Source organism: Ranitomeya imitator, chromosome 3, assembly GCF_032444005.1.
Source record: "Ranitomeya imitator isolate aRanImi1 chromosome 3, aRanImi1.pri, whole genome shotgun sequence".
Lineage (NCBI taxonomy): Eukaryota > Metazoa > Chordata > Amphibia > Anura > Dendrobatidae > Ranitomeya > Ranitomeya imitator.
Window position 1 is genome coordinate 684492017 of NC_091284.1, and position 25638 is coordinate 684517654.

At 44.0% G+C, this 25638-nt stretch overlaps 1 protein-coding gene and 1 long non-coding RNA gene across 3 annotated transcripts in view; one reads left to right on the forward strand and one right to left on the reverse strand.

Annotated features, from left to right (window-relative positions):
* Positions 1-25638, reverse strand: part of TIMELESS (timeless circadian regulator) — a 222249-nt gene that overhangs the window by 143224 nt on the left and 53387 nt on the right. For both annotated transcript variants that reach the window (XM_069758445.1, XM_069758446.1), the window contains exons 2-4: positions 12162-12297; positions 7904-8057; positions 7688-7802 (exon numbers count right to left, since the gene is read on the reverse strand). In XM_069758445.1, coding sequence (XP_069614546.1) covers positions 7688-7802; positions 7904-8057; positions 12162-12258 — 366 coding nt within the window. In that variant the 5' untranslated portion in view covers positions 12259-12297. The remainder of the gene's footprint in view (positions 1-7687; positions 7803-7903; positions 8058-12161; positions 12298-25638) is intronic.
* The window catches only part of LOC138670798 (uncharacterized), a 228516-nt gene that overhangs the window by 65283 nt on the left and 137595 nt on the right, over positions 1-25638 (forward strand). The window lies entirely within an intron of this gene.

Genomic DNA, 25638 nt, shown 5'->3' on the forward strand with positions numbered 1-25638 from the left:
TGAGGAAAGAAAACGTATTTATTATTTTCACGGCTCTGCATTATAAACTTCTATGAAGCACTTGGGGGTTCAAAGTGCTCACCACACATCTAGATAAGTTCCTTTCGGGGTCTAGTTTCCAAAATAGGGTCACTTGTGGGGGGTTTCTACTGTTAAGCCACATCAGGGGCTCTGCAAACGCAACGTGACGCCCACAGAGCATTCCATCAAAGTCTGCATTTCAAAACGTCACTACTTCACTTCCGAGCCCCGGCATGTGCCCAAACAGTGATTTACCCCCACATATGGGGTATCAGCGTACTCAGGAGAAACTGGACAACAACTTTTGGGGTCAAATTTCTCCTGTTACCTTTGGGAAAATAAAAAATTGCAGGCTAAAAGATCATTTTTGAGAAAATAATTTTTTTTTTCTGCGTTATAAACTTCTGTGAAGCACTTGGGGGTTCAAAGTCCTCACCACACATCTAGATTAGTTCCTTTGGGGGTCTAGTTTCCAAAATGGTGTCATTTCTGGGGGATCTCCAATGTTTAGGCACACAGGGGCTCTCCAAATGTGACATGGTGTCCGCTAATGATTGGAGCTAATTTTCCATTTAAAAAGCCAAATGGCGTGCCATCCCTTCCGAGCCCTGAACAGCTGACATGTGCCCGTAATAGGCGCGGGCAGAATCGCGATCTGCCCGCACCTATTAACTAGTTAAATGCCGCTGTCAAACGCAGACAGCGGCATTTAACTACCGCTTCCGGCCGGGCTAGCCGGAAATGACGTCATCGCCGACCCCCGTCACATGATCGGGGGTTGGCGATGCTTGTGAATGGTAACCATAGAGGTCCTTGAGACCTCTATGGTTACTGATTGCCCGTCGCTGTGAGCGCCACCCTGTGGTCGGCGCTCACAGCACACGTGCAATTCTGCTACATAGCAGCGATCAGCAGATCGCTGCTATGTAGCAGAGCCGATCGTGCTATGCCTGCTTCTAGCCTCTCATGGAGGCTATTGAAGCATGGCAAAAGTAAAAAAAAAAAGTTTAAAAAAATGTGAAAAAAATAAAAAAAAACATAAAAGTTTAAATCACCCCCCTTTCGCCCCAATCAAAATAAATCGATAAAAAAAATATCAAATCTACGCATATTTGGTATCGCCGCGCTCAGAATCGCCCGATCTATCAATTAAAAAAAAGTATTAACCTGATCGCTAAACAGCGTAGCGGGGAAAAAATTCAAAACGCCAGAATTACGTTTTTTTTGGTCGCCGCGACATTGCATTAAAATGCAATAACGGGCGATCAAAAGAACGTATCTGCACCGAAATGCTATCATTAAAAACGTCATCTCGGCACGCAAAAAATAAGCCCTCAACCGACCCCAGATGATGAAAAATGGAGACGCTACGAGTATCGGAAAATGGCGCAATTTTTTTTTTTTTTTTTTTAGCAAAGTTTGGAATTTTTTTTCACCACTTAGATAAAAAATAACCCAGTCATGTTAGGTGTCTATGAACTCGTACTGACCTGGAGAATCATAATGGCAGGTCAGTTTTAGCATTTAGTGAACCTAGCAAAAAAGCCAAACAAAAAACCAATGTGGGATTGCACTTATTTTGCAATTTCACCACACTTGGAATTTTTTTCCCGTTTTCTAGTACACAACATGCTAAAACCAATGATGTCGTTCAAAAGTACAACTCGTCCCGCAAAAAATAAGCCCTCATATGGCCAAATTGACAGAAAAATAAAAAAGTTATGGCTCTGGGAAGGAGGGGAGCGAAAAATGAACACGGAAAAACGAAAAATCCCCCGGTCATGAAGGGGTTAAATCACCCCCTTTCGCCCCATTCAAAATAAAACAAAAAAAAAATCAAATGTACACATATTTGGTACCGCCACGTTCAGAGTCGCCTGATCTAGCAATAAAAAAAGGATTAACCTGATCGCTAAACAGCGCAGCGAGAAAATAAATTCAAAACGCCAGAATTACGTTTTTTTGGTCACCGCAAAAAACAGACGATCAGAAGAATGTATCTGCACCAAAATGGTATCATTGAAAACGTCAGCTCGGCACGCAAAAAATAAGCCCTCACCAGACCCCATATCTAGAAAAATGGAGACGCTATCAGAAAATTGCAATTTTTTTTTAACCCCTTCATGACCCAACCTATTTTCACATTAAAGACCTTGCCGTTTTTTTGCAATTCTGACCAGTGTCCCTTCATGAGGTAATAACTCAGGAACGCTTCAACGGATCCTAGCGGTTCTGAGATTGTTTTTTCGTGACATATTGGGCTTCATGTTAGTGGTAAATTTAGGTCAATAAATTCTGTGTTTATTTGTGATAAAAACGGAAATTTGGCGAAAATTTTGAAAATTTCGCAATTTTCACATTTTGAATTTTTATTCTGTCAAACCAGAGAGTTATGTGACACAAAATAGTTAATAAATAACATTTCCCACACGTCTACTTTACATCAGCACAATTTTGGAAACAAAATTTTTTTTTTGAAGTTATAAGGGTTAAAATTTGACCAGCGATTTCTCATTTTTACAACGAAATTTACAAAACCATTTTTTTTTAGGGACCACCTCACATTTGAAGTCAGTTTGAGGGGTCTATATGGCTGAAAATACCCAAAAGTGACACCATTCTAAAAACTGCACCCCTCAAGGTGCACAAAACCACATTCCAGAAGTTTATTAACCCTTCAGGTGCTTCACAGCGGCAGAAGCAACATGGAAGGAAAAAATGAACATTTAACTTTTTAGTCACAAAAATGATCTTTCAGCAACAATTTTTTATTTTTTATTTTCCCAATGGTGAAAAGAGAAACTGAACCACGAAAGTTGTTGTCCAATTTGTCCTGAGTACGCTGATACCTCATATGTGGGGGTAAACCACTGTTTGGGCGCACGGCAGGGCTTGGAAGGGAAGGAGCGCCATTTGACTTTTTGAATGAAAAAATGGCTGCACTCTTTAGCGGACACCATGTCACGTTTGGAGAGCCCCCGAGTGCCTAAAAATTGAAGCTCCCCCACAAGTGACCCCATTTTGGAAACTAGACGCCCCAAGGAACTTATCTAGATGCCTAGTGAGCACTTTAAACCCTCAGGTGCTTCACAAATTGATCCGTAAAAATGAAAAATTTTTTCATTTTCACATGGGCAATAGGATAAAATGGATCCTAAAATTTGTTGAGCAATTTCTCCCGAGTACGCCGATACCTCATATGTGGGGGTAAACCACTGTTTGGGCACACGGCAGGGCTCGGAAGGGAAGGCGCGCCTTTTGACTTTTTGAATGGAAAATTAGCTCCAATTGTTAGCGAACACCATGTCGCATTTGGAGCGCCCCTGTGTGCCTATTCAATGGAGCTCCCCCACAAGTGACCCCATTTTGGAAACTAGACCCCCCCAAGGAACTTATCTAGATGCATACTGAGCACTTTAAACCCCCAGGTGCTTCACAGAAGTTTATAATGCAGAGCCATGAAAATAAAAAATAGTTTTTATTTTCTCAAAAATGATTTTTTTAGCCTGGAATTTCCTATTTTGCCAATGGTAATAGGAGAAATTGGACCACAAATGTTGTTGTCCAGTTTGTCCTGAGTACGCAGATACCCCATATGTGGGGGTAAACCACTGTTTGGGCGCACGGCAGGGCTCAGAAGGGAAGGCACGCCATTTGGCTTTTTAAATGGAAAATTAGCTCCAATCATTAGCGGACACCATGTCGCGTTTGGAGAGCCCCTGTGTGCCTAAACATTGGAGATCCCCCACAAATGACCCCATTTTGGAAACGAGACCCCCAAAGGAACTAATCTAGATGTGTGGTGAGCACTTTGAACCCTCAAGTGCTTCACAGAAGTTTATAACGCAGAGCCATGAAAAAAAAAATTCTTTTCTCAAAAATGATTTTTTAGCCCGCAATTTTTTATTTTCCCAAGGGTAACAGGAGAAATTTGACCCCAAAAGTTGTTGTCCAGTTTCTCCTGAGTACGGTGATACCCCATATGTGGGGGTAAACCACTGTTTAGGCACATGCTGGGGCTCGGAAGTGAAGTAGTGACGTTTTGAAATGCAGACTTTGATGGAATGCTCTGCGGGCGTCACGTTGCGTTTGCAGAGCCCCTGATGTGGCTAAACAGTAGAAACCCCCCACAAGTGACCCCATTTTGGAAACTAGACCCCGAAAGGAACTTATCTAGATGTGAGGTGAGCACTTTGAACCCCCAAGTGCTTCACAGAAGTTCATAACACAGAGCAGTGAAAATAATAAATACGTTTTCTTTCCTCAAAAATAATTTTTTAGCCCAGAATTTTTTAATTTTCCCAAGGGTAACAGGAGAAATTTAACCCCTATATATGTTGTCCAGTTTCTCCTGAGTACGGTGATACCCCATATGTGGGGGTAAACTATTATTTGGGCACTTGCCGGGGCTCAGAAGTGAAGTAGTGACGTTTTGAAATACAGACTTTGATGGAATGCTCTACGGGCATCACGTTGCGTTTGCAGAGCCCCTGATGTGACTAAACAGTAGAAACCCCCCACAAGTGACCCCATTTCGGAAACTAGACCCCGAAATGAAATTATCTAGATATGTGGTGAGCACTTTCAACCCCAAAGTGCTTCACAGAAGTTTATAACGCAGAGCCGTGAAAATAATAAATACGTTTTCTTTCCTCAAAAATAATTTTTTAGCCCAGAATTTTTTATTTTCCCAAGGGTTACAGGAGAAATTGGACCACAAAAGTTGTTGTCCAGTTTCTCCTGAGTACGCTGATACCCCATATGTGGGGGTAAACCACTGTTTGGGCACATGTGGGGGCTCAGAAGGGAAGTAGTGACTTTTGAAATGCAGACTTTGATGGAATGGTCTGCGGGCGTCACGTTGCGTTTTCAGAGCCCCTGGTGTGCCTAAACAGTAGAAACCCCCCACAAGTGACCCCATTTTGGAAACTAGACCCCCCAAGGAACTTATCTAGATATGTGGTGAGTACTTTGAACCCCCAAGTGCTTCACAGACGTTTACAACGCAGAGCCGTGAAAATAAAAAATCATTTTTCTTTCCTCAAAAATGATGTTTTAGCAAGCAATTTTTTATTTTCTCAAGGGTAACAGGAGAAATTGGACCCCAATATTTGTTGCGCAGTTTGTCCTGAGTATGCTGGTACCCCATATGTGGGGGTAAACCACTGTTTGGGCACACGTCGGGGCTCGGAAGTGAGGGAGCACCATTTGACTTTTTGAATACAAGATTGGCTGGAATCAATGGTGGCGCCATGTTGCGTTTGGAGACCCCCTGATGTGCCTAAACAGTGGAAACCCCTCAATTCTAACTCCAACACTAACCCCAACACACCCCTAACCCCAACACACCCCTAACCCTAACCACAACCCTAATTCCAACCCAACCCTAAGGCTATGTGGCAACGTTGCGGATTCGTATGAGATTTTTCAGCACCATTTTTGAAAAATCTGCGGGTAAAAGGCACTGCGTTTTACCTGCGGATTTACCGCGGATTGCCAGTGTTTTTTGTGCGGATTTCACCTGCGGATTCCTATTGAGGAACAGGTGTAAAACGCTGCGGAATCCGCACAAAGAATTGACATGCTGCGGAAAATACAACGCTGCGTTCCCGCGCTGTATTTTCCGCACCATGGGCACAGCGGATTTGGTTTTCCATATGTTTACATGGTACTGTAAACCTGATGGAACACTACTGCGGATCCGCAGCCAAATCCGCACCATGTGCACATAGCCTAATTCTAAAGGTATGTGCACACGCTGCGGAAAACGCTGCGGATCCGCAGCAGTTTCCCATGAGTTTACAGTTTAATGGAAACCTATGGGAACCAAAAATCGCTGTGCACATGCTGCGGAAAAACTGCACGGAAACGCAGCGGTTTACATTCCGCAGCATGTCACTTCTTTCTGCGGATTCCGCAGCGGTTTTACAACTGCTCCAATAGAAAATCGCAGTTGTAAAACCGCAGTGAAATGCACAGAAAAACCGCGGTAAATCCGCGATAAATCCACAGCGGTTTAGCACTGCGGATTTATCAAATCCTCTGCGGAAAAATCCGCAGAGGACCAGAATACGTGTGCACATACCGAAACCCTACCCCTACCCCTAACCCTACCCCTAGTTCTTACCCCAACCTTAGTGGAAAAAAAAAAAATTCTTTATTTTTTTTATTGTCCCTACCTATGGGGGTGACAAAGGGGGGGGGGTCATTTATTTTTTTTTCTATTTTGATCACTGAGATATAACCTATCTCAGTGATCAAAATTCACTTTGGAACGAATCTGCCAGTCGGCAGATTCGGCGGGCGCACTGCACATGCGCCCGCCATTTTGGAAGATGGCGGCGCCCAGGGAGAAGACGGACGGACCCCGGCAGGATCGGTAAGTATAAGGGGGGGGAGATCAGGGCACGGGGGGGTGGATCGGAGCACGGAGTGGGGGATCGCAGCACGGGGGGATCGCTGTGCGGGGGGGGGGAAATCGCTGTGCGGGGGGCGGGAATCGGAGTGCGGGGGGGGTTTGATTGGAGCACGGGGGTGTGATTGGAGCACCGGGGGAGCGGAGCACAGGACGGAGGGGAGCGGACCACAGATCGGGGGGCGATCGGTGGGGTGGGGGCACATTAGTGTTTCCAGCCATGGCCGATGATATTGCAGCATCGGCCATGGCTGGATTGTAATATTTCACCAGTTTTTTAGGTGAAATATTACAAATCGCTCTGATTGGCAGTTTCACTTTCAACAGCCAATCAGAGCGATCGTAGCCACGGGGGGGTGAAGCCACCCCCCCTGGGCTAAACTACCACTCCCCCTGTCCCTGCAGATCGGGTGAAATGGGAGTTAACCCTTTCACCCGATCTGCAGGGACGCGATCTTTCCATGACGCATATGCTGCGTCATGGGTCGGAATGGCACCGACTCATGACGCAGCGTATGCGTCAAAGGTCGGGAAGGGGTTAAGCAAAGTTTGGAATTTTTTTTTAACACTTAGATAAAAAATAACCTAGACATGTTTGGTGTCTATGAACTTGTAATGACCTGGAGAATCATAATGGCAGGTCCGTTTTAGCATTTAGCGAACCTAGCAGAAAAAGACAAACAAAAAAGTGTGGGATTGCACTTTTTTTGCAATTTCACCACACTTGGAATTTTTTTCCTGTTTTCCAGTATATGGCATGGTAAAACCAATGATGTTGTTCAAAAGTACAACTCATCCCGCAAAAAGTAAGCCCTCACAAGGCCATATTGACAGAAAAATAAAAAAAAGTTATGGCTCTGGGAAAGAGGGGAGCGAAAAACGAAAAAAAAAAAAACAAAAACTGGGGTCATGAAAGGGTTAATTTTTATTAGAAAAAAATTAACAAAAGGTTAGGATTTGATGCAAATTTGCATACGAGCATGAATGAGTGTAAATAAATGTGTGGCATTTTCTATGTTTGTAGTTTTAGCAAATAAATGGAAATGGGTGAATGGTCTGATTCTATTTTACAATGCAGTCACAAGACTGTCAAGAGTGTAAAAATTGTCCTTGCAGGAATGTCTGACTTTAAGCCATTTATGTCCAGATGTGACCGACTTCCCAAAAATGCAAACAGACACCTCCGAAATGGTCTGTGTTTTTGTGTTTCATCAGAAACGTTACTAAAAATAAGATTGAATGTAACCTCACCTCTTTATAAGCCTGAAGATAGGACACAACTTGCAGGAAATGATGACGAAAAGTGGGGTCTTGGGGAACTTTCCCAAAGCACAGAAGTGCAGGCTGGGTTAAGTTTACCATTAACCTGTATAACACATGTGGTTTGGTTAGGACACGTCCATGGATGATCTGACACATCTCTCATAAGCAGATATGCATCCTGGTCAACCATAATGTGCTAGTTACCTGATGACAGCATCAAAGAGCTGCTTGTCATTGTGATGCTGAGTGACTAAAGGTACTAGATCATTCTGCAGAATTTGGGCAGCACCCAACTGTTGTCTGATATCTCTGGTTTCATCTTCATGACGGAGGTAACGAATTAAGTCTTTCACACTTTCTAAATAGGAACAAGAGAAAAAGATGTGAGAAATAATGCAGCTGGTACTGCATTTTTAACCAAAAAGTGTGTATTAGTGACAATCATCTTAACCCCTTCCCGACATGCTGACAGCGGCATTTAACCGGCGCTTCGGCCGCGCGGCCGGAAGTTCTCGCATCGCCGTCCTTGAGACCTCTATGGTTACTGATACCAGTTTGTTGTGAGCGCCACCCTGTGGTCGGCGCTCATAGAAAGCCTGCAATTCAGCTGCATAGCAGCGATCTGATGATCGCTGCTATGTAGCAGAGCCGATCCAGTTGTGCCAGCTTCTAGCCTCCCATGGAGGCTATTGAAGCATGGCAAAAGTTAAAAAATGTTTTAAAAAATATGAAAAAAATAAAAAAAAATTTAAAAAGTTTAAATCACCCCCCTTTTGCCCCATCCAAAATAAAACAATTAAAAAAAATAAAAAAAATCAAACCTACACATATTTGGTATCACTGTGTTCAGAATCGCCTGATCTATCAATAAAAAAAAGCATTAACCTGATCGCTAAACAGCGTAGCGAGAAAAAAATTCAAAACGCCAGAATTACGTTTTTCTGGTCGCCGCGACATTGCATTAAAATGCAATATCGGGCAATCAAAAGAACGTATCTGCACAAAATTGGTATCAGTAAAAACGTCAGCTCAGCACGCAAAAAATAAGCCCTCTCCTGACCCGAGATCCCAAAAAATGGAGACGCTACGGGTATCTGAAAATGGCGCAATTTTTTTTTTTAGCAAAGTTTTGAATTTTTTTTCGCCACTTAGATAAAAAATAACCTACACATGTTTGGTGTCTATGAACTCGTAATGACCTGGAGAATCATAAATTTTAGCATTTAGTGAACCTAGCAAAAAAGCCAAACAAAAAACAAGTGTGGGATTGCACTTTTTTTGCAATTTCACCACACTTGGAATTTTTTTCCCGTTTTCTAGTACATGACATGGTAAAACCAATGGTGTCGTTCAAAAGTAGAACTCGTCCCGCAAAAAAATAAGCCCTCACATGACCATATTGACGGAAAAATAAAAAAGTTATGGCTCTGGGAAGGAGGGGAGCGAAAAACGAAAACGCAAAAACGAAAAAAGGCTGCGGCGTGAAGGGGTTAACCCAGAGTGGACAAGATATATATATATATATTTTTTTCAATTGATCCCCCAAACGCTAAATCTTGGTATGTAACATAAAGCAGATTGGTCACGAGATTACACATTACAAGACGCATACATTTTTGTATCTTAGATCTATGGTGGATGGTGTACTTGCATTCAAAAGCCATGTCAGAATGGCTATATAATTTTTATATTAGAATGAACATTTTATAATTCCAACTAGAGATGGAATTTTATAACAAGCAAGGAAGCTTTAGAAAATCTAATGGCTGCATAATCCTTTCTTAAGTGAATACATGGGCCCTCAAGATTAGGATCTATTTAAAGGGGGTTTCCCACAAACAAAGTTAATTTTAATCAACATTTTAATCAATAGATCTTTGAATAATAATCAATAATCATAGAAAAGAAAGCAGATAGACACATACCGTCCCGTGCAACAAAATCCTTTATTGTGGCATCATAATACCAACAGCAGGCGGATAAAACGATGGAGCAAATCTAGACAACGATCATTTCGCGCTTACATTGCGCTTCAACAGGTCATGATGATCGCTTTCTTTTCTATGGATAAAAAGATTCTCTTTCTTTGGAAGTGGCACCCGTAATCCCTGGTGTGTTTACAGCTTCATTAACCCGAGGTCATACAGCTGTGCCTTCGTCCTGCCCCTCTCCCATGTTATGGTCTTTGAATAATAAGTTCCACAATTGGATGTGTTTAGCAAAATGTCGCTGTGCTGAGATAATCTTATAAATGTGCCCCTGCTGTGTAATGGCCGTGTCTAACCGTACAGGAACAAGGTCTGATCATACCACAGCTCCTGGGCAGGGGAGGAGGCAAAAGAGGATACAGACAGGGGCACATTTATCAGATTATCTCAGCACAGGAACACAAATTTTTTTTTTATCACACCCAATTCTGGCACTTACCGTATATACTCGAGTATAAGCCGACCTGAGTATAAGCCGACCCCCTAATTTTGCCACAAAAAACTGGGAAAACTTATTGACTCGAGTATAAGCCTAGGGAGGAAAATGCAGCAGCTACCGGTGCCATATGGCTGTGCCATATAGTGCCCTGCAACGTTCATTATTGCACCATAGCTGTGCCATATAGTGCTCTGCACCATTCATTATTGCCCCATAGCTGTGCCATATAGTGCTCTGCACCGTTCATTATTGCCCCATAGCTGTGCCATATAGTGCTCTGCACCGTTCATTATTGCCCCATAGCTGTGCCATATACTGCTCTGCTCCGTTCATTATTGCCCCATAGCTGTGCCATATAGTGCTCTGCACCGTTCATTATTGCCCCATAGCTGTGCCATATAGTGCTCTGCACCGTTCATTATTGCCCCATAGCTGTGCCATATAGTGCTCTGCGCCGTTCATTATTGCCCCATAGCTGTGCCATATAGTGCTCTGCGCCGTTCATTATTGTCCCATAGCTGTGCCATATAGTGCTCTGCGCCGTTCATTATTGCCCCATAGCTGTGCCATATAGTGCTCTGCACCGTTCATTATTGCCCCATAGCTGTGCCATATAGTGCTCTGCACCGTTCATTATTGCCCCATAGCTGTGCCATACAGTGCTCTGCACCATTCATTATTGCCCCATAGCTGCCATATAGTACTCTGCGCCGTTCATTATTGCCCCATAGCTGCCATATAGTGCTCTGCACCGTTCATTATTGCCCCATAGCTGTGCCATATAAAGCTGTGCCATTGCTGCTGCAATAGAAAAAAAAAAATGCCATACGCACCTTTCTTGCTTGCAGCTCCCAGCGTCCCGGCGTCTCTCTGCACTGACTGATCAGGCAGAGGGCGGCGCGCACACTATATGCGTCATCGCACCCTCTGACCTGAACAGTCAGTGCAAGAGGACGCGAAGACAGAGCGGCGCCCGGCGTGTGGAACGCGGACAGGTGAATATTACATACTTACCTGCTCCCGGCGTCCCGCTCCCTCTGCCTGTCACACGGTCTTCGGTGCCGCAGCCTCTTCCTCTATCAGCGGTCACCGGCACCGCTGATTAGAGAAATGAATATGCGGCTCAACCCCTATGGGAGGTGGAGCTGCATATTCATTTCTCTAATCAGCGGTCCCACGTGACCGCTGAACAGGGGAAGAGCTGCAGCACCGAAGACCGTGTGACGGGCAGAGGGAGCGTCAGGATCGCCGGGACTAGGTGAGTATGCCTCAGTGCCCTCTCCCCCTCACCCGCCGACCATGCCACCCACCGTGACTCGAGTATAAGCCGAGAGGGGCACTTTCAGCCCCAAATTTTGGGCTGAAAATCTCGGCTTATACTCGAGTATATACAGTATTTTTATTCCAAGATCTATGAATTAAAATGTACTTTGTTAGTGGGGACAACCCCTTTAATAATGTATTCAACTTGTATTGTGAAATCTGGCATCAGATTAAGTTTAACAATACAGCTCACACTAAGCACAAATCCATTGAGCAACAACTAAATGTCACTACAAGCAGAAATTTTGCGCCTTTGCACTACTGGACATCCCCTTTCTAATCACTTCAGTGCCCCAAATAAAATATATACAGTCAACACTTACCTTCTGCAGCAGAACCATACCTGCGACAGCACTGCTGCTAATCTCAAAGGGTCACATGACATTGTTGTGTGTCATGTGACTGCTGCAACTAATCAGCAGTCTTCTGCTGCCCTTCAGTATTCCATGAAGGAGGAAGTTCGCACTGACTGAATAGTAAAAGCTGCTGCTGATCAGTAACTGCTGCAGCCAATGTTGCGTCACCCACAGAGGACATAAAGCAACACAATAAATATGTAAACATGCAAGTTATTTCTCTACTATACAAAACAATACGCAAGACAAAATTGAAAAAATGGTTTACTTCTAAAGTTAACACTTCTGTTACACAGTATAATCCATTATAATACGGTACATATGGTAAATAGAAATGCTTTATAACAAATACGTACCAAGGCAATCGGGCTCTTTGTGGTAGGTATCCCCCTCAAGGTACCCCAAGGCACTACACGTTGCTAATAACTCACAGTTCATCATGTACAAGTCCATAAATTTCTTGCCAATTTAGGGAACAACGGTGTCCTTCACCTGGCAATTAGAAATAAATGTTAGAACCTTACTATTTATAACTACATTCAAAGTAAATACATCTACATGTGGTTTATATTGATCCTCATGTGACATATTCCCCTCATTCGGGTGGATTTTTTGGCACTTTAGCACTTTTACCCATATAAAATTACTTGATCCTAGTCTGGATTGTTTAAAATAATTGATTGAAATTTGTAATTTTTGTCATCAATAAATGTATACCTTTTTATATAATTGGACTTATTACTCCTTTTTCTTTGATTGCTTGATGGGAGCAGTAGTCTCATCAGCCCACGCCTGCGGGTCACGCTGATATCTGATAGCATGATCCCGCAGCAGCACTCTAGCCGGCAGTAGCGTTACGGCGGATGACAGTCAGAGCTGCGGGGTCACACTGACATATGCCAGCATGATCTCGCAGAGCTCTAACCGACAGTCTTACCGGCGGTAACGTTACCGACGATAAGAATCACCGCACCGGTGTTTCCCATGCTGTCACACAGATGACCGTGTGAGAAACACCAGAGGAAGCCAGTAAAACACAAAACAAAAACTCAGCAAATTCGCAAACATTTTTATACCTGCGTTTTTGCTGTGGATTTGACCGACTCAATTGAAGTCAATGGGTGCAGAAACGCAAAAAGAATTGACATGCTAGAGAAAGAAATGCATTGCAAATACGCACTAAAATTTACTGATCATGTGCACAACAACGCTGCGAAAATGGATCAAAAACACACTGTGTGCACATAGCCAAAAGGTCTTTTATACATTACATCTGGCATTATCTTTTCATTACAGCCATGGTAATTAGTAAATGAGTAATTTAATATCACGAGTTTAGGCGTAGTGTAACACCAAGCACAGGAGTGCAAGAGTGGTGCATGATACAAGGATTCTCACTTTGATGTTCTTATACTCAAGCCCATTACACCTTGCACTTGACATAATATTAGTTTTCCTCAGAGTATTTTCATTGAGTGCTGACTAAACTATTAACCACTTCACAACATCAGCTGTATGTGTATGGTGCTGCAGGAGGTGCAGTCCTGAAAACCGCCATACATATACAGTGTGTTGATTGCGCAGGTTCACTCCTAGCGCCGGCATGATCAAAAGCGGGTGACAGCGCTATAGAACTGACACCCTGCAGGTACGCCTGCGAACAGTGCTAGCACAAATAATGGACATTTAAAGGGAACCTGTCACCCCAAAAATCGCGGGTGAGGTAAGCCCACCGGCATCAGGGGCTTACCTACAGCATTCTGTAATGCTGTAGATAAGCCCCCGATGTTACCTGAAATAGGAGAAAAAGACGTTATATTATACTCACCCAGGGGCGGTCCCGCTGCTGGTCCGGTCGGATGGGCGTCTCTGGTCTGCTGCGACCCCTCCCATCTTCATTACAAGACGTCCTCTTCTGATCTTCAGCCATGGCTCCGGCGCAGGCGTACTTTGCTCTGCCCTGTTGAGGGCAGAGGATAGTACTGCAGTGCGTAGGCGCCGGAAAGGTCAGAGGCCCAGCGCCTGCGCACTGCTGTACTTTGTCTGCCCTCAACAGGGTAGAGCAAAGTACGCCTGCGCCGGAGCTGTGGCTGAAGATCAGAAGAGGACGTCTTGTAATGAAGATGGGAGGTGCCGCAGCGGACCGGAGACGCCCGTTTGACCTGACCAGCAGCGGGACCGCCCCTGGGTGAGTATAATATAACGTCTTTTTCTCCTCTTTCAGGTAACATCGGGGGCTTATCTACAGCATTACAGAATGCTGTATGTTATGACCTGGTGGTTAGGAGCACCCGACCTGATAGTTAAACTCATACAGGACGAGCTCTGGGATGTGGGAGCTCTGCTGACCGCAAGCCCTAATCCTATCACACACACTAAAAATAGCCGTGGAGCGCTCCTGACGCTCCCTAGGCGCCTCGTCACAGCCTCAGAGTTAGCTAGCCCTAGAGATAGAAAATAAAGCCTACCTTGCCTCAGAGAAAATCCCCAAAGGTAAAGGAAGCCCCCCACATATATTGACTGTGAGTAAAGATGAAAGTCACAAACGCTGAAATGAAACAGGTTTCAGCAAAGGGAGGCCAGACTTACTAAATAGACAGAGGATAGGAAAGGTAACTTTGCGATCAGCACAAAAACCTACAAAAGACCACGCAGAGTGTGCAAAAAAGACCTCCGCACCGACTCACGGTGCGGAGGGACCACTCTGCATCCCAGAGCTTCCAGCTAGCAAGACAAAATCATGAAAACCAGCTGGACAAGAAAACAGTGAACAAATAATGACTATCAGGAACTTAGCTTCTGCAGGAGAAGGCAGGTCACCAGAGAGCTCCAGGAGCGAACTGAACAAATGCAAAAACATTGACAGCTGGCATGGAGTAACGATCTGAGAGGAGTTAAATAGAGCAGCCAACCAAAGGACAACCCACGTCACCTGTGTAAGGAACCTCAGAAGCAGCAGCTTCACTCATAGCCACCAGAGGGAGCCCATAGACAGAACTCGCTGAAGTACCACTCACGACCACAGGAGGGAGTTCGACAACAGAATTCACAACAGCTGTAGATAAGCCCCTGATGCCGGTGGGCTTACCTCACCCGCGAATTTCGGGGTGACAGGTTCCCTTCAACCCCTCTGATGGCACTGTCAATAGTGACAGCAACATCAATCAGCATCGCAGAGGGAGGGAACTCCCTCTCTGCTCCAATTAACACAATTGCGATTGCGACCACGTTGTGATGATTATGTCCATGGTGACCCCAAGCCAAAAGATGGCTGCAGAGTCACCCAGGTACAGTGGTCTGTAAGCTCCCGATCACAGCAGTTGACATGCCTCCTCCCTGTGTGCAAGACACTGATATAATGCTCTGCAAAGCAAAAGCACTGTAGAGTATTAGATGAGCAATCATGGCAGGGAAAGTTGATGTCCCATCCTGGGACAAAGTAAAAAAACGTTTTTAAAAATGAAAAAAAAAATCCCAAAATAAAGAAAAACAAAAAAAAAATTAATCCAATAAACACATATTTATGAAAAAACAAGAATAAATGTACACATATTTGGTATTGCCACGTATGGAACAAACAGACCTATAGAACTGTCCCACTAGTTAACCCCTTCAGAGAACACCATAAAAAAGCAAAAAACTATGCTTTTTCACACTGCTGAACAAAAAGAGGAATCCAAAACGATGAAAAAAATCCAATGTACATAAAAATGGTATCCCTGAAAATGTCTTCTTGTTCTGCAAAGACAAGCTGCCATACAACTCCAGAGGAAAAATAAGAAAAAGCTATAGCTCTCAGAATAGAGTGATGCAAGTAAAATAATATTTTCTATAAAAATCATTTTATTGTGTAAAACATAAAAAAATTATATAAAATGTGATATCGCTGTAAATTGTACTGACCAAGATTAAAGATGACTTACCGCTTTTCACTTTCACCACACTGTGAATAGCATTAAAAAAAAAAATCCTGAATTGCTGTTTTTTGTTCATTTTGCCTCCGCAAAAAAAAAAGAATAGAAAGCAATCAAAAAATTTTATGCTATTGAAAATGGAACCAATAAAAACGTCAACTCGCCCAGGGAAAGAAAAAAAAGTGATGGTGATGCAAAAAACTTTCCTTTGCTTAAAAAAAAAGTGTCTTTCAGTGTGTCAGCAGACAAAAATATATTTAAAAAAAACACCACAATATAAATCTGGTATCGTTGTAATCGCACCGACCCGAAGCATAAAGTTGTCTAATGACTTATACCGCACAGAGAACAGTGTAAAAAAAATACACAAAACTAAATTCTTCATCCACTGTTGATTTGTTCATTGTTTAGGCCGTGCTCACATTTATCCTGCGCTCTACACAGAAATCTCCGAAATACACGATTCAGATAGAAACCCCGGTGAAAGATTCCCTATAATGATGTAGATGGAGACACTGTGGATGTCGTCTGACCTGTAAGTCCGTCTTTTTATTAGGAATGCATAAAAGTGTGGTCCGCTACAGTTTTGTGCATCTCTGAAAAGAAGGACACTGCTGAACAGAGGCAGAGAAACTCTGCTGCCTCATTATAATAAATGGCTCCCTCAGGGGTTTCATCTGAATCAGACCATTCGGAAATTTAGATGGAAACCCCGGTGTAAGTGCTCAGTTTAGAAAACAGGATAAGGCTATGGGCACACGTATTTTTGAGGTCTGCGGATTTTTCCGCAACGGATTTGAGAAATCCGCAGGTAAAAGGCACTGCGTTTTACCTGCGGATTTACCGAAGATTTTAAGCGGATTCCATCTGCGGCTTTACACTTGCGGATTCCTATTGTGGAGCAAGTGTAAACCGCTGCGGAATCTGCACAAAGAATTGACATGCTGCGGAATGTAAACAGCTGCGTTTTCGCATGTTTTTTTTCCGAATCATGGGCACAGATGTTTCTGTTTTCCATAGGTTTACATGGTACTGTACACTCATGGAAAACTGCTGCGGACCGGCAGCTGTGGATCCGCAGCAAAATCCGCAATGTGTGCACATAACATTTAGGGTCGCATTTATGCTATGTAAAATGTTCCCAATAAAAGCTTCAACTCAATCCACAAAAAAGCAAATCTCCACTCAGGTCTGTCATCTGGCAATGGAAATATAGGGGGGTTTCCACGTTACTGGTAGTACAAAGGCTCTGGAAAAGTGAAATGGCTCCTCGCCCCCTAAAAAGAAATCCAGCTAATTCAGAGCTGCTTAATCCAAATGCCCTCCTCCTTTCTGAGCCCCACAGTGTGCCTAAATCACATTTAGCGCCCATGTGTTTGACATTTCCGTAGCAATGGGAGCCCATGTCTACAGAAACACGAGCTAGGCATAACGGACTGGGCACTACAATGGCAGATTTGCAATTTTCATTCAGCAGCAGTCAATGCTGCTTGCATCTGGAAAACACCCACAGAGCCAAAATCGTCACTGAACCTGAGATAAATTCCCAGAGAGATGTAATTTCCAAAATGGGGACACATGAGGGGAAATTCTGCTCTTCTGGAACTTAGGGTCTATATATACTGAGTCCGCAAACTATTCTACGAAAATGTGTTCTCCAATAATCAATAGCGCTAATTCCCTCAAGTGTCTCATTGTGTGGCTAAGAATTACTGTCCACCACAAATGAGGTAGAGCCCCGTTAAGCAGAAATTGTGCGACACATTTTGATGCCATTTTTACCTATTTCCCAATGTGCCAATGTAAAATCTGGGCTAAAACTACATTTTTGTAGTGAAAATATAAGTATAAAATTCTGTGACACACCCATGTTGTCAATGTGATCGCTGCAGACGTGATGAATTCATTGAGAGGTGTAACCTGTAAAATGAGGTTGCTTATAGGGGAGTTTTACTGTGCTGGCACTTCTGGGGTTCTGCCAATGTGACATGGCACCCACAAACTATAACAGCTTAATCTGCACCACAATATGGTGCTTCTTCCCTTCTGAGCTTTGCACGGTGCCTTAGGCCGGTTTCACACGTCAGTGGCTCCGGTACGTGAGGTGACAGTTTCCTCACGTACCGGAGCCACTGACACACGTAGACAGATTGAAATCAATGCACCTGTGCAGATGTCATTGATTTTTTGCGGACCGTGTCTCCGTGTGCCAAACACGGAGACATGTCAGTGTTCGTGGGAGCGCACGGATTACACGGACCCATTAAAGTCAATTGAGTACGTGTAAAACACGTACCGCACACGGACGTTGTCCGTGTGCAGTCCGTGTGCCGTGCAGGAGACAGTGCTACAGTAAGCGCTGTCCCCCCCACTGGTGCTGAAGCCGCCATTGATATCTTTTCTGCAGCAGCGTTTGCTGTAGAGAAGATACGAATATTCCCTTTTTTTGTTTTGTTTCTCGTGTTTAAAATAAAGATCCATGTCCCCAACCCCCGCCCACCCCCTGTGCGCCCGCCAGCTGTTCTTAAAATACTCACCCGGCTCCCTCGCTAGCTGGCGCTGTTTCCTGTCCTGGTCGCACCTTCTACTGTATAAGCGGTCACGTGGGGCCGCCGATTACAGTCATGAATATGTGGCTCCACCTCCCATAGGGGTGGAGCTGCATATTCATTACTGTAAATGAGCAGCCCCACGTGACCGCTCATACAGTAGAAGGTGCGGCCAGGACAGGAAGCAGCGCCAGCCAGCTAGGGAGCCGGGTGAGTATTTTAAGAACAGCGGGCGGGCACACAGGGGGTGCGAGGGGGGTGGGGACATGGATCTTTATTTTAAAGACGAGAAACAAAAAAAAAAAAAGAAGGAACATTCATTCATATCTTCTCTACAGCAAACGCTGCTGCAGAGAAGATATCAATGGCGGCTTCAGCACCAGATTCAGGGGACAGCGCTAAACTTTAGCGCTGTCTCCTGCACGGTGCGTGTGGTACCCAGTGGGCACACGGGCGGCACACGTGTGCCACACTGATGTGCCACAGAAACGCACGGGCACACGGACACGGATAATTCCGGTACCGATTTTTCCGGTACTGGAATTATCTGGACGTGTGGGACTGCCCTTAAAAGTTGTTTCCCAACCACATATGGGGGTATTGGCGTATTCAGGAAAAGCTGGAACACATTGTAAGTCCATTATCTCAAACTCTTTTGAAAATTTAAAACTTGTAGCTAAAGTAACATTTTAGTGGGGGGAAAAAAATTATTTTCCATTTACTGTATATACTCGAGTATAAGCCGACCCCCCCTAATTTTGCCACAAAAAACTGGGAAAACTTATTGACTCGAGTATAAGCCTAGGGTGGAAAATGCAGCAGCTACCGGTGAATTTCAAAAATAAAAATAGAGGCTCCATACATTTCATTATTGCCCCATAGATGCTCCACATAAAGCTGTGCCATATATAATGCTCTGCACCGTTCATTATGGCCCCATAGATGCTCCACATAAAGCTGTGCCATATATAATGCTCTGCACCGTTTATTATGGCTCCATAGATGCTCCATATAAAGCTGTGCCATAAATAATGCTCTGCACAGTTCATTATAGCCCCATAGACACTCCATATAAAGCTGTGCCATATACAGTTAGGGCCAGAAATATTTGGACAGTGACACAATTTTCGCGAGTTGGGCTCTGCATGCCACCACATTGGATTTGAAATGAAACCTCTACAACAGAATTCAAGTGCAGATTGTAACGTTTAATTTGAAGGGTTGATCAAAAATATCTGATAGAAAATGTAGGAATTGTACACATTTCTTTACAAACACTCCACATTTTAGGAGGTCAAAAGTAATTGGACAAATAAACATAACCCAAACAAAATATTTTTATTTTCAATATTTTGTTGCAAATCCTTTGGAGGCAATCACTGCCTTAAGTCTGGAACCCATGGACATCACCAAACGCTGGGTTTCCTCCTTCTTAATGCTTTGCCAGGCCTTTACAGCCGCAGCCTTCAGGTCTTGCTTGTTTGTGGGTGTTTCCGTCCCACATGCATTTCCCAGCAAGTGAAATGCATGCTTAATTGGGTTTAGATCTGGAGATTGACTTAGCCATTGCAGAATGTTCCACTTTTTGGCACTCATGAACTCCTGGGTAGCTTTGGCTGTATGCTTGGGGTCATTGTCCATCTGTACTATGAAGCGCCGTCCAATCAACTTTGCAGCATTTGGCTGAATCTGGGCTGAAAGTATATCCCGGTACACTTCAGAATTCATCCGGTTACTCTTGTCTGCTCTTATGTCATCAATAAACACAAGTGACCCAGTGCCATTGAAAGCCATGCATGCCCATGCCATCACGTTGCCTCCACCATGTTTTACAGAGGATGTGGTGTGCCTTGGATCATGTGCCGTTCCCTTTCTTCTCCAAACTTTTTTCTTCCCATCATTTTGGTACAGGTTGATCTTTGTCTCATCTGTCCATAGAATACTTTTCCAGAACTGAGCTGGCTTCTTGGGCCATGTTCACACAGTGCGTTTTTTACTGCGGAACCGCAGCGGTTTTGCCGCTGCGGTTCCGCAGCTGTTTTCCATGCAGGGTACATAACAATGTAACCCTATGGAAAACAGTCACTGCTGTGCACATGATCCGGAATTTCGTTTAAAAAGCCGCGCAGAATAGCTGCGGCAAAAAAGAAGGAGCATGTCACTTCTTTTTCCTGAACCGCAGCGGTTCTGCACCCATAGACCTCCATTGTGAGGTCAAAACCGCAGTAAAACCCGCAGATCAAAAATATATCTGCGGGTTTTACTGCGATTTGATGTGCAGAACCGCTGCAGCAGGAAGTGCGGGGGAGCGGGCGGAAGTGCGTGGGCGGAGTGTGGCTGCCCCCCCGTGCTCCGATGCCCCCCCCCGTGCTCCGATGCCCCCCCAGTGCTCCGATGCCCCCCCGTGCCCTAATCTCCCCCCCTTATACTTATCCGGCGTCCCGGTGTCCGTCCGGCCGTCTTCTCCCTGGGCGCCGCCATCTTGCAAAATGGCGGGCGCATGCGCAGTGCGCCCGCCGAATCTGCCGGCCGGCAGATTCGCTCCAAAGTGCATTTTGATCACTGAGATATAACCTATATCAGTGATCAAAATAAAAAAAATAGTAAATGACACCCCCCCCACTTTGTCACCCCCATTGGTAGGGACAATAAAAAAATTAAGAATTTTTTTTTTTTCACTAAGGTTAGAATAGGGGTAGGGGTAGGGTTAGGGTTAGGGTTAGGGGTAGGGTTAGGGTTAGAAAACTGCATAAAAAAAAAGGATCAAAAAACGCATCAAAAAAGGACAAAAAAGGACCAAAAAAAGGACCTGCGTTTTCTGCCAAGAGCTGCAGTTTTTTAAAAAAAACAGTCCTGAAAAAAAAAGGATGGAAATTCTGAACGTGTGAACATACCCTTGAGGTGTTTTTCTGCAAATTTAACTCTGGCCTGTCTATTTTTGGTATTGATGAATGGTTTGCATCTAGATGTGAACCCTTTGTATTTACTGTCATGGAGTCTTCTCTTTACTGTTGACTTAGAGACAGATACACCTACTTCACTGAGAGTGTTCTGGACTTCAGTTGATGTTGTGAACGGGTTCTTCTTCACCAAATTAAGTATGCGGCGATCATCCACCACTGTTGTTATCCGTGGACGCCCAGGCCTTTTTGAGTTCCCAAGCTCACCAGTCAATTCCTTTTTTCTCAGAATGTACCCAACTGTTGAATTTGCTACTCCAAGCATGTCTGCTATCTCTCTGATGGATTTTTTCTTTTTTTTTTCAGCCTCAGGATGTTCTGCTTCACCTCAATTGAGAGTTCCTTTGACCGCATGTTGTCTGCTCACAGCAACAGCTTCCAAATGCAAAACCACACACCTGGAATCCACCCCTGACCTTTTAACTACTTCATTGATTACAGGTTAACGAGGGAGACGCCTTCAGAGTTAATTGCAGCCCTTAGAGTCCATTGTCCAATTACTTTTGGTCCCTTGAAAAAGAGGACGCCATGCATTACAGAGCTATGATTCCTAAACCCTTTCTCCGATTTGGATGTGGAAACTATCATATTGCAGCTGGGAGTGTGCACTTTCAGCCCATATTATATATATAATTGTATTTCTGAACATGTTTTTGTAAACAGCTAAAATAACAAAACTTGTGTCACTGTCCAAATATTTCTGGCCCTAACTGTATAATGCTCTGCACCGTTCATTATGGCCCCATAGATGCTCCATAGAAAGCTGTGCCATATAGAATGCTTTGCACCGTTGATTATGGCCCCATAGATGCTCCACATAAAGCTGTGCCATATATAATGCTCTGCACCGTTCAATATGGCCCCATAGATGCTCAATATAAAGCTGTGCCATATAGAATGCTCTGCACCGTTGATTATGGCCCCATAGATGCTCCATTTAAAGATGTGCAATATATAATGCTCTGCACTGTTCATTATGGCCCCATAGACACTCCATATAAAGCTGTGCCATATATAATGCTCTGCACAGTTCATTATGGCCCCATAGACACTCCATATAAAGCTGCGCCATATATAATGCTCTGCACAGTTCATTATGGCCCCATAGACACTCCATATAAAGCTGTGCCATATATAATGCTCTGCACAGTTCATTATGGCCCCATAGACACTCCATATAAAGCTGTGCCATATATAATGCTCTGCACCGTTCATTATGGCCCCATAGATGCTCCATAGAAAGCTGTGCCATATAGAATGCTCTGCACCGTTCATTATGGCCCCATAGATGCTCCATATAAAGCTGTGCCTTATAGAATGCTCTGCACCGTTCATTATGGACCCATAGATGCTCCATAGAAAGCTGTGCCATATATAATGCTCTGTACCGTTCATTATTGCCCCATAGATGCTCCATATAAAGCTGTGCCATATAGAATGCTCTGCACCATTCATTATGGCCCCATAGATGCTCCATATAAAGCTGTGCCACATATAATGCTGCATACTGTTTGTTATTGCCCCATAGATGCTCCATATAAAGCTGTGCCATATATAATGCTCTGCACCGTTCATTATGGCCCCATAGATGCTCCATAGAAAGCTGTGCCATATATAATGCTCTGTACCGTTCATTATTGCCCCATAGATGCTCCATATAAAGCTGTGCCATATAGAATGCTCTGCACCGTTGATTATTGCCCCATAGACGCTCCATATAAAGCTATGCAATATATAATGCTGCTGCAGCAATAAAAAAAAACTACATACAGGTCCTTCTCAAAAAATTAGCATATAGTGTTAAATTTCATTATTTACCGTAATGTAATGATTACAATTAAACTTTCATATATTATAGATTCATTATCCACCAACTGAAATTTGTCAGGTCTTTTATTGTTTTAATACTGATGATTTTGGCATACAACTCCTGATAACCCAAAAAACCTGTCTCAATAAATTAGCATATTTCACCCATCCAATCAAATAAAAGTGTTTTTTAATAACAAACAAAAAAACCAACAAATAATAATGTTCAGTTATGCACTCAATACTTGGTCGGGAATCATTTGGCAGAAATGACTGCTTCAATGCGGCGTGGCATGGAGGCAATCAGCCTGTGACACTGCTGAGATGTTATGGAGGCCCAGGATGCTTCAATAGCGGCCTTAAGCTCATCCAGAGTGTTGGGTCTTGCGTCTCTCAACTTTCTCTTCACAATATCCCACAGATTCTCTATGGGGTTCAGGTCAGGAGAGTTGGCAGGCCAATTGAGCACAGTAATACCATGGTCAGTAAACCATTTACCAGTGGTTTTGGCACTGTGAGCAGGTGCCAGGTCGTGCTGAAAAATGAAATCTTCATCTCCATAAAGCATTTCAGCCGATGGAAGCATGAAGTGCTCCAAAATCTCCTGATAGCTAGCTGCATTGACCCTGCCCTTGATGAAACACAGTGGACCAACACCAGCAGCTGACATGGCACCCCACACCATCACTGACTGTGGGTACTTGACACTGGACTTCAGGCATTTTGGCATTTCCTTCTCCCCAGTCTTCCTCCAGACTCTGGCACCTTGATTTCCGAATGACATGCAAAATTTGCTTTCATCAGAAAAAAGTACTTGGGACCACTTAGCAACAGTCCAGTGCTGCTTCTCTGTAGCCCATTTCGGCACCTGTAGCCCATTTCCTGCACACGCCTGTGCACGGTGGCTCTGGATGTTTCCACACCAGACTCAGTCCACTGCTTCCTCAGGTTCCCCAAGGTCTGGAATCGGTCCTTCTCCACAATCTTCCTGAGGGTCCGGTCTCCTCTTCTCGTTGTACAGCGTTTTCTGCCACATTGTTTCCTTCCAACAGACTTACCATTGAGGTGCCTTGATACAGCACTCTGGGAACAGCCTATTTGTTGAGAAATTTCTTTCTGGGTCTTACCCTCTTGCTTGAGGGTGTCAATGATGGCCTTCTTGACATCTGTCAGGTCTCTAGTCTTACCCATGATGGGGGTTTTGAGTAATGAACCAGGCAGGGAGTTTATAAAAGCCTCAGGTATCTTTTGCATGTGTTTAGAGTTAATTAGTTGATTCAGAAGATTAGGGTAATAGGTCGTTTAGAGAACCTTTTCTTGATATGCTAATTTATTGAGACAGGTTTTTTGGGTTATCAGGAGCTGTATGCCAAAATCATCAGTATTAAAACAATAAAAGACCTGACAAATTTCAGTTGGTGGATAATGAATCTATAATATATGAAAGTTTAATTGTAATCATTACATTATGGTAAATAATGAAATTTAACACTATATGCTAATTTTTTGAGAAGGACCTGTACTCCCCTCTCTTGCTGCCCGCAGCTCCTCAGCGTCCCGTCTCGGCGTCTCTCCGCACTGACTGTTCAGGCAGAGGGCGGAAGCGCAGATTAGTACGTCATCGCGCCCTCTGACCTGCACAGTCACAGCAAGAGGACGCGGAAGACGGAGCGGCGCCCGGAACGTGGACAGGTAAATACTGTATGTAATACTCACCTGCACCCGGCGTCCCTGGCTCCTTATCCCGGACAGATGGTCTACGGGTGCCGCAGCCTCTTCCACTGTCAGCGGTCACTGGCACAGCTCATTACAGGAATGAATATGCGGCTCCACCCCTATGGGAGTGGAGTCCATATTCATAACTTTAATGAGCGGTACCATGTGACCGCTGGAAGAGCTGCGGCACCCGAAGACCATGGGACAGGCAGGGGAAGCACCAGGAGCCCCAGAAGCTGGTGAGTATGCGACAGTCCTCTCTCCCCCTCACCCGCCAACCCCACCGCCGATCATGACTCGAGTGTAAGCCGAGAGGGGCACTTTCAGTCCAAAAATTTGGGCTGAAAATCTCAGCTTATACTCGAGTATATACGGTACTTTGCTCAGCGTTTTGCAATTCTGTGAATCGACTGAGGGTTAAAATGCTCAATATGGCAGATGACAACCTTCTACGGATCCTAGAAACATCAGAATTTGGGTAAAATTGTTTATTATAATAATGCTGATCAATTGTTCGACCATTAAGTAGTTCTGACCCCCCTTTTCTTCTTCTCCTCTTTATCTGTCTTCCTGTTTTCTTCCCCATTTCCCCCTCCTCCAACTGTTATTTTGTACATATCCTTATCCCAACAACTTAGACTTCCTTTTACTACCCTCCCAACCCTGTTATTTTATAGTTACAAATTATTATTAATAGTCATGTTTGAAAATCCATTTTGTTACTGTTAAATATAATAAAAAAATCATTAAAAAAAAAAAAAAACTTACCGTAATACACCCCTAGATGAATTCCTTAACCCCTTTCTGACATCAGAAGTTCAAGCTAAATCTGAACTCCAATATGGTGCCTCAAAAGTAGTATTCCCCTACTAATGGGGTATCAGC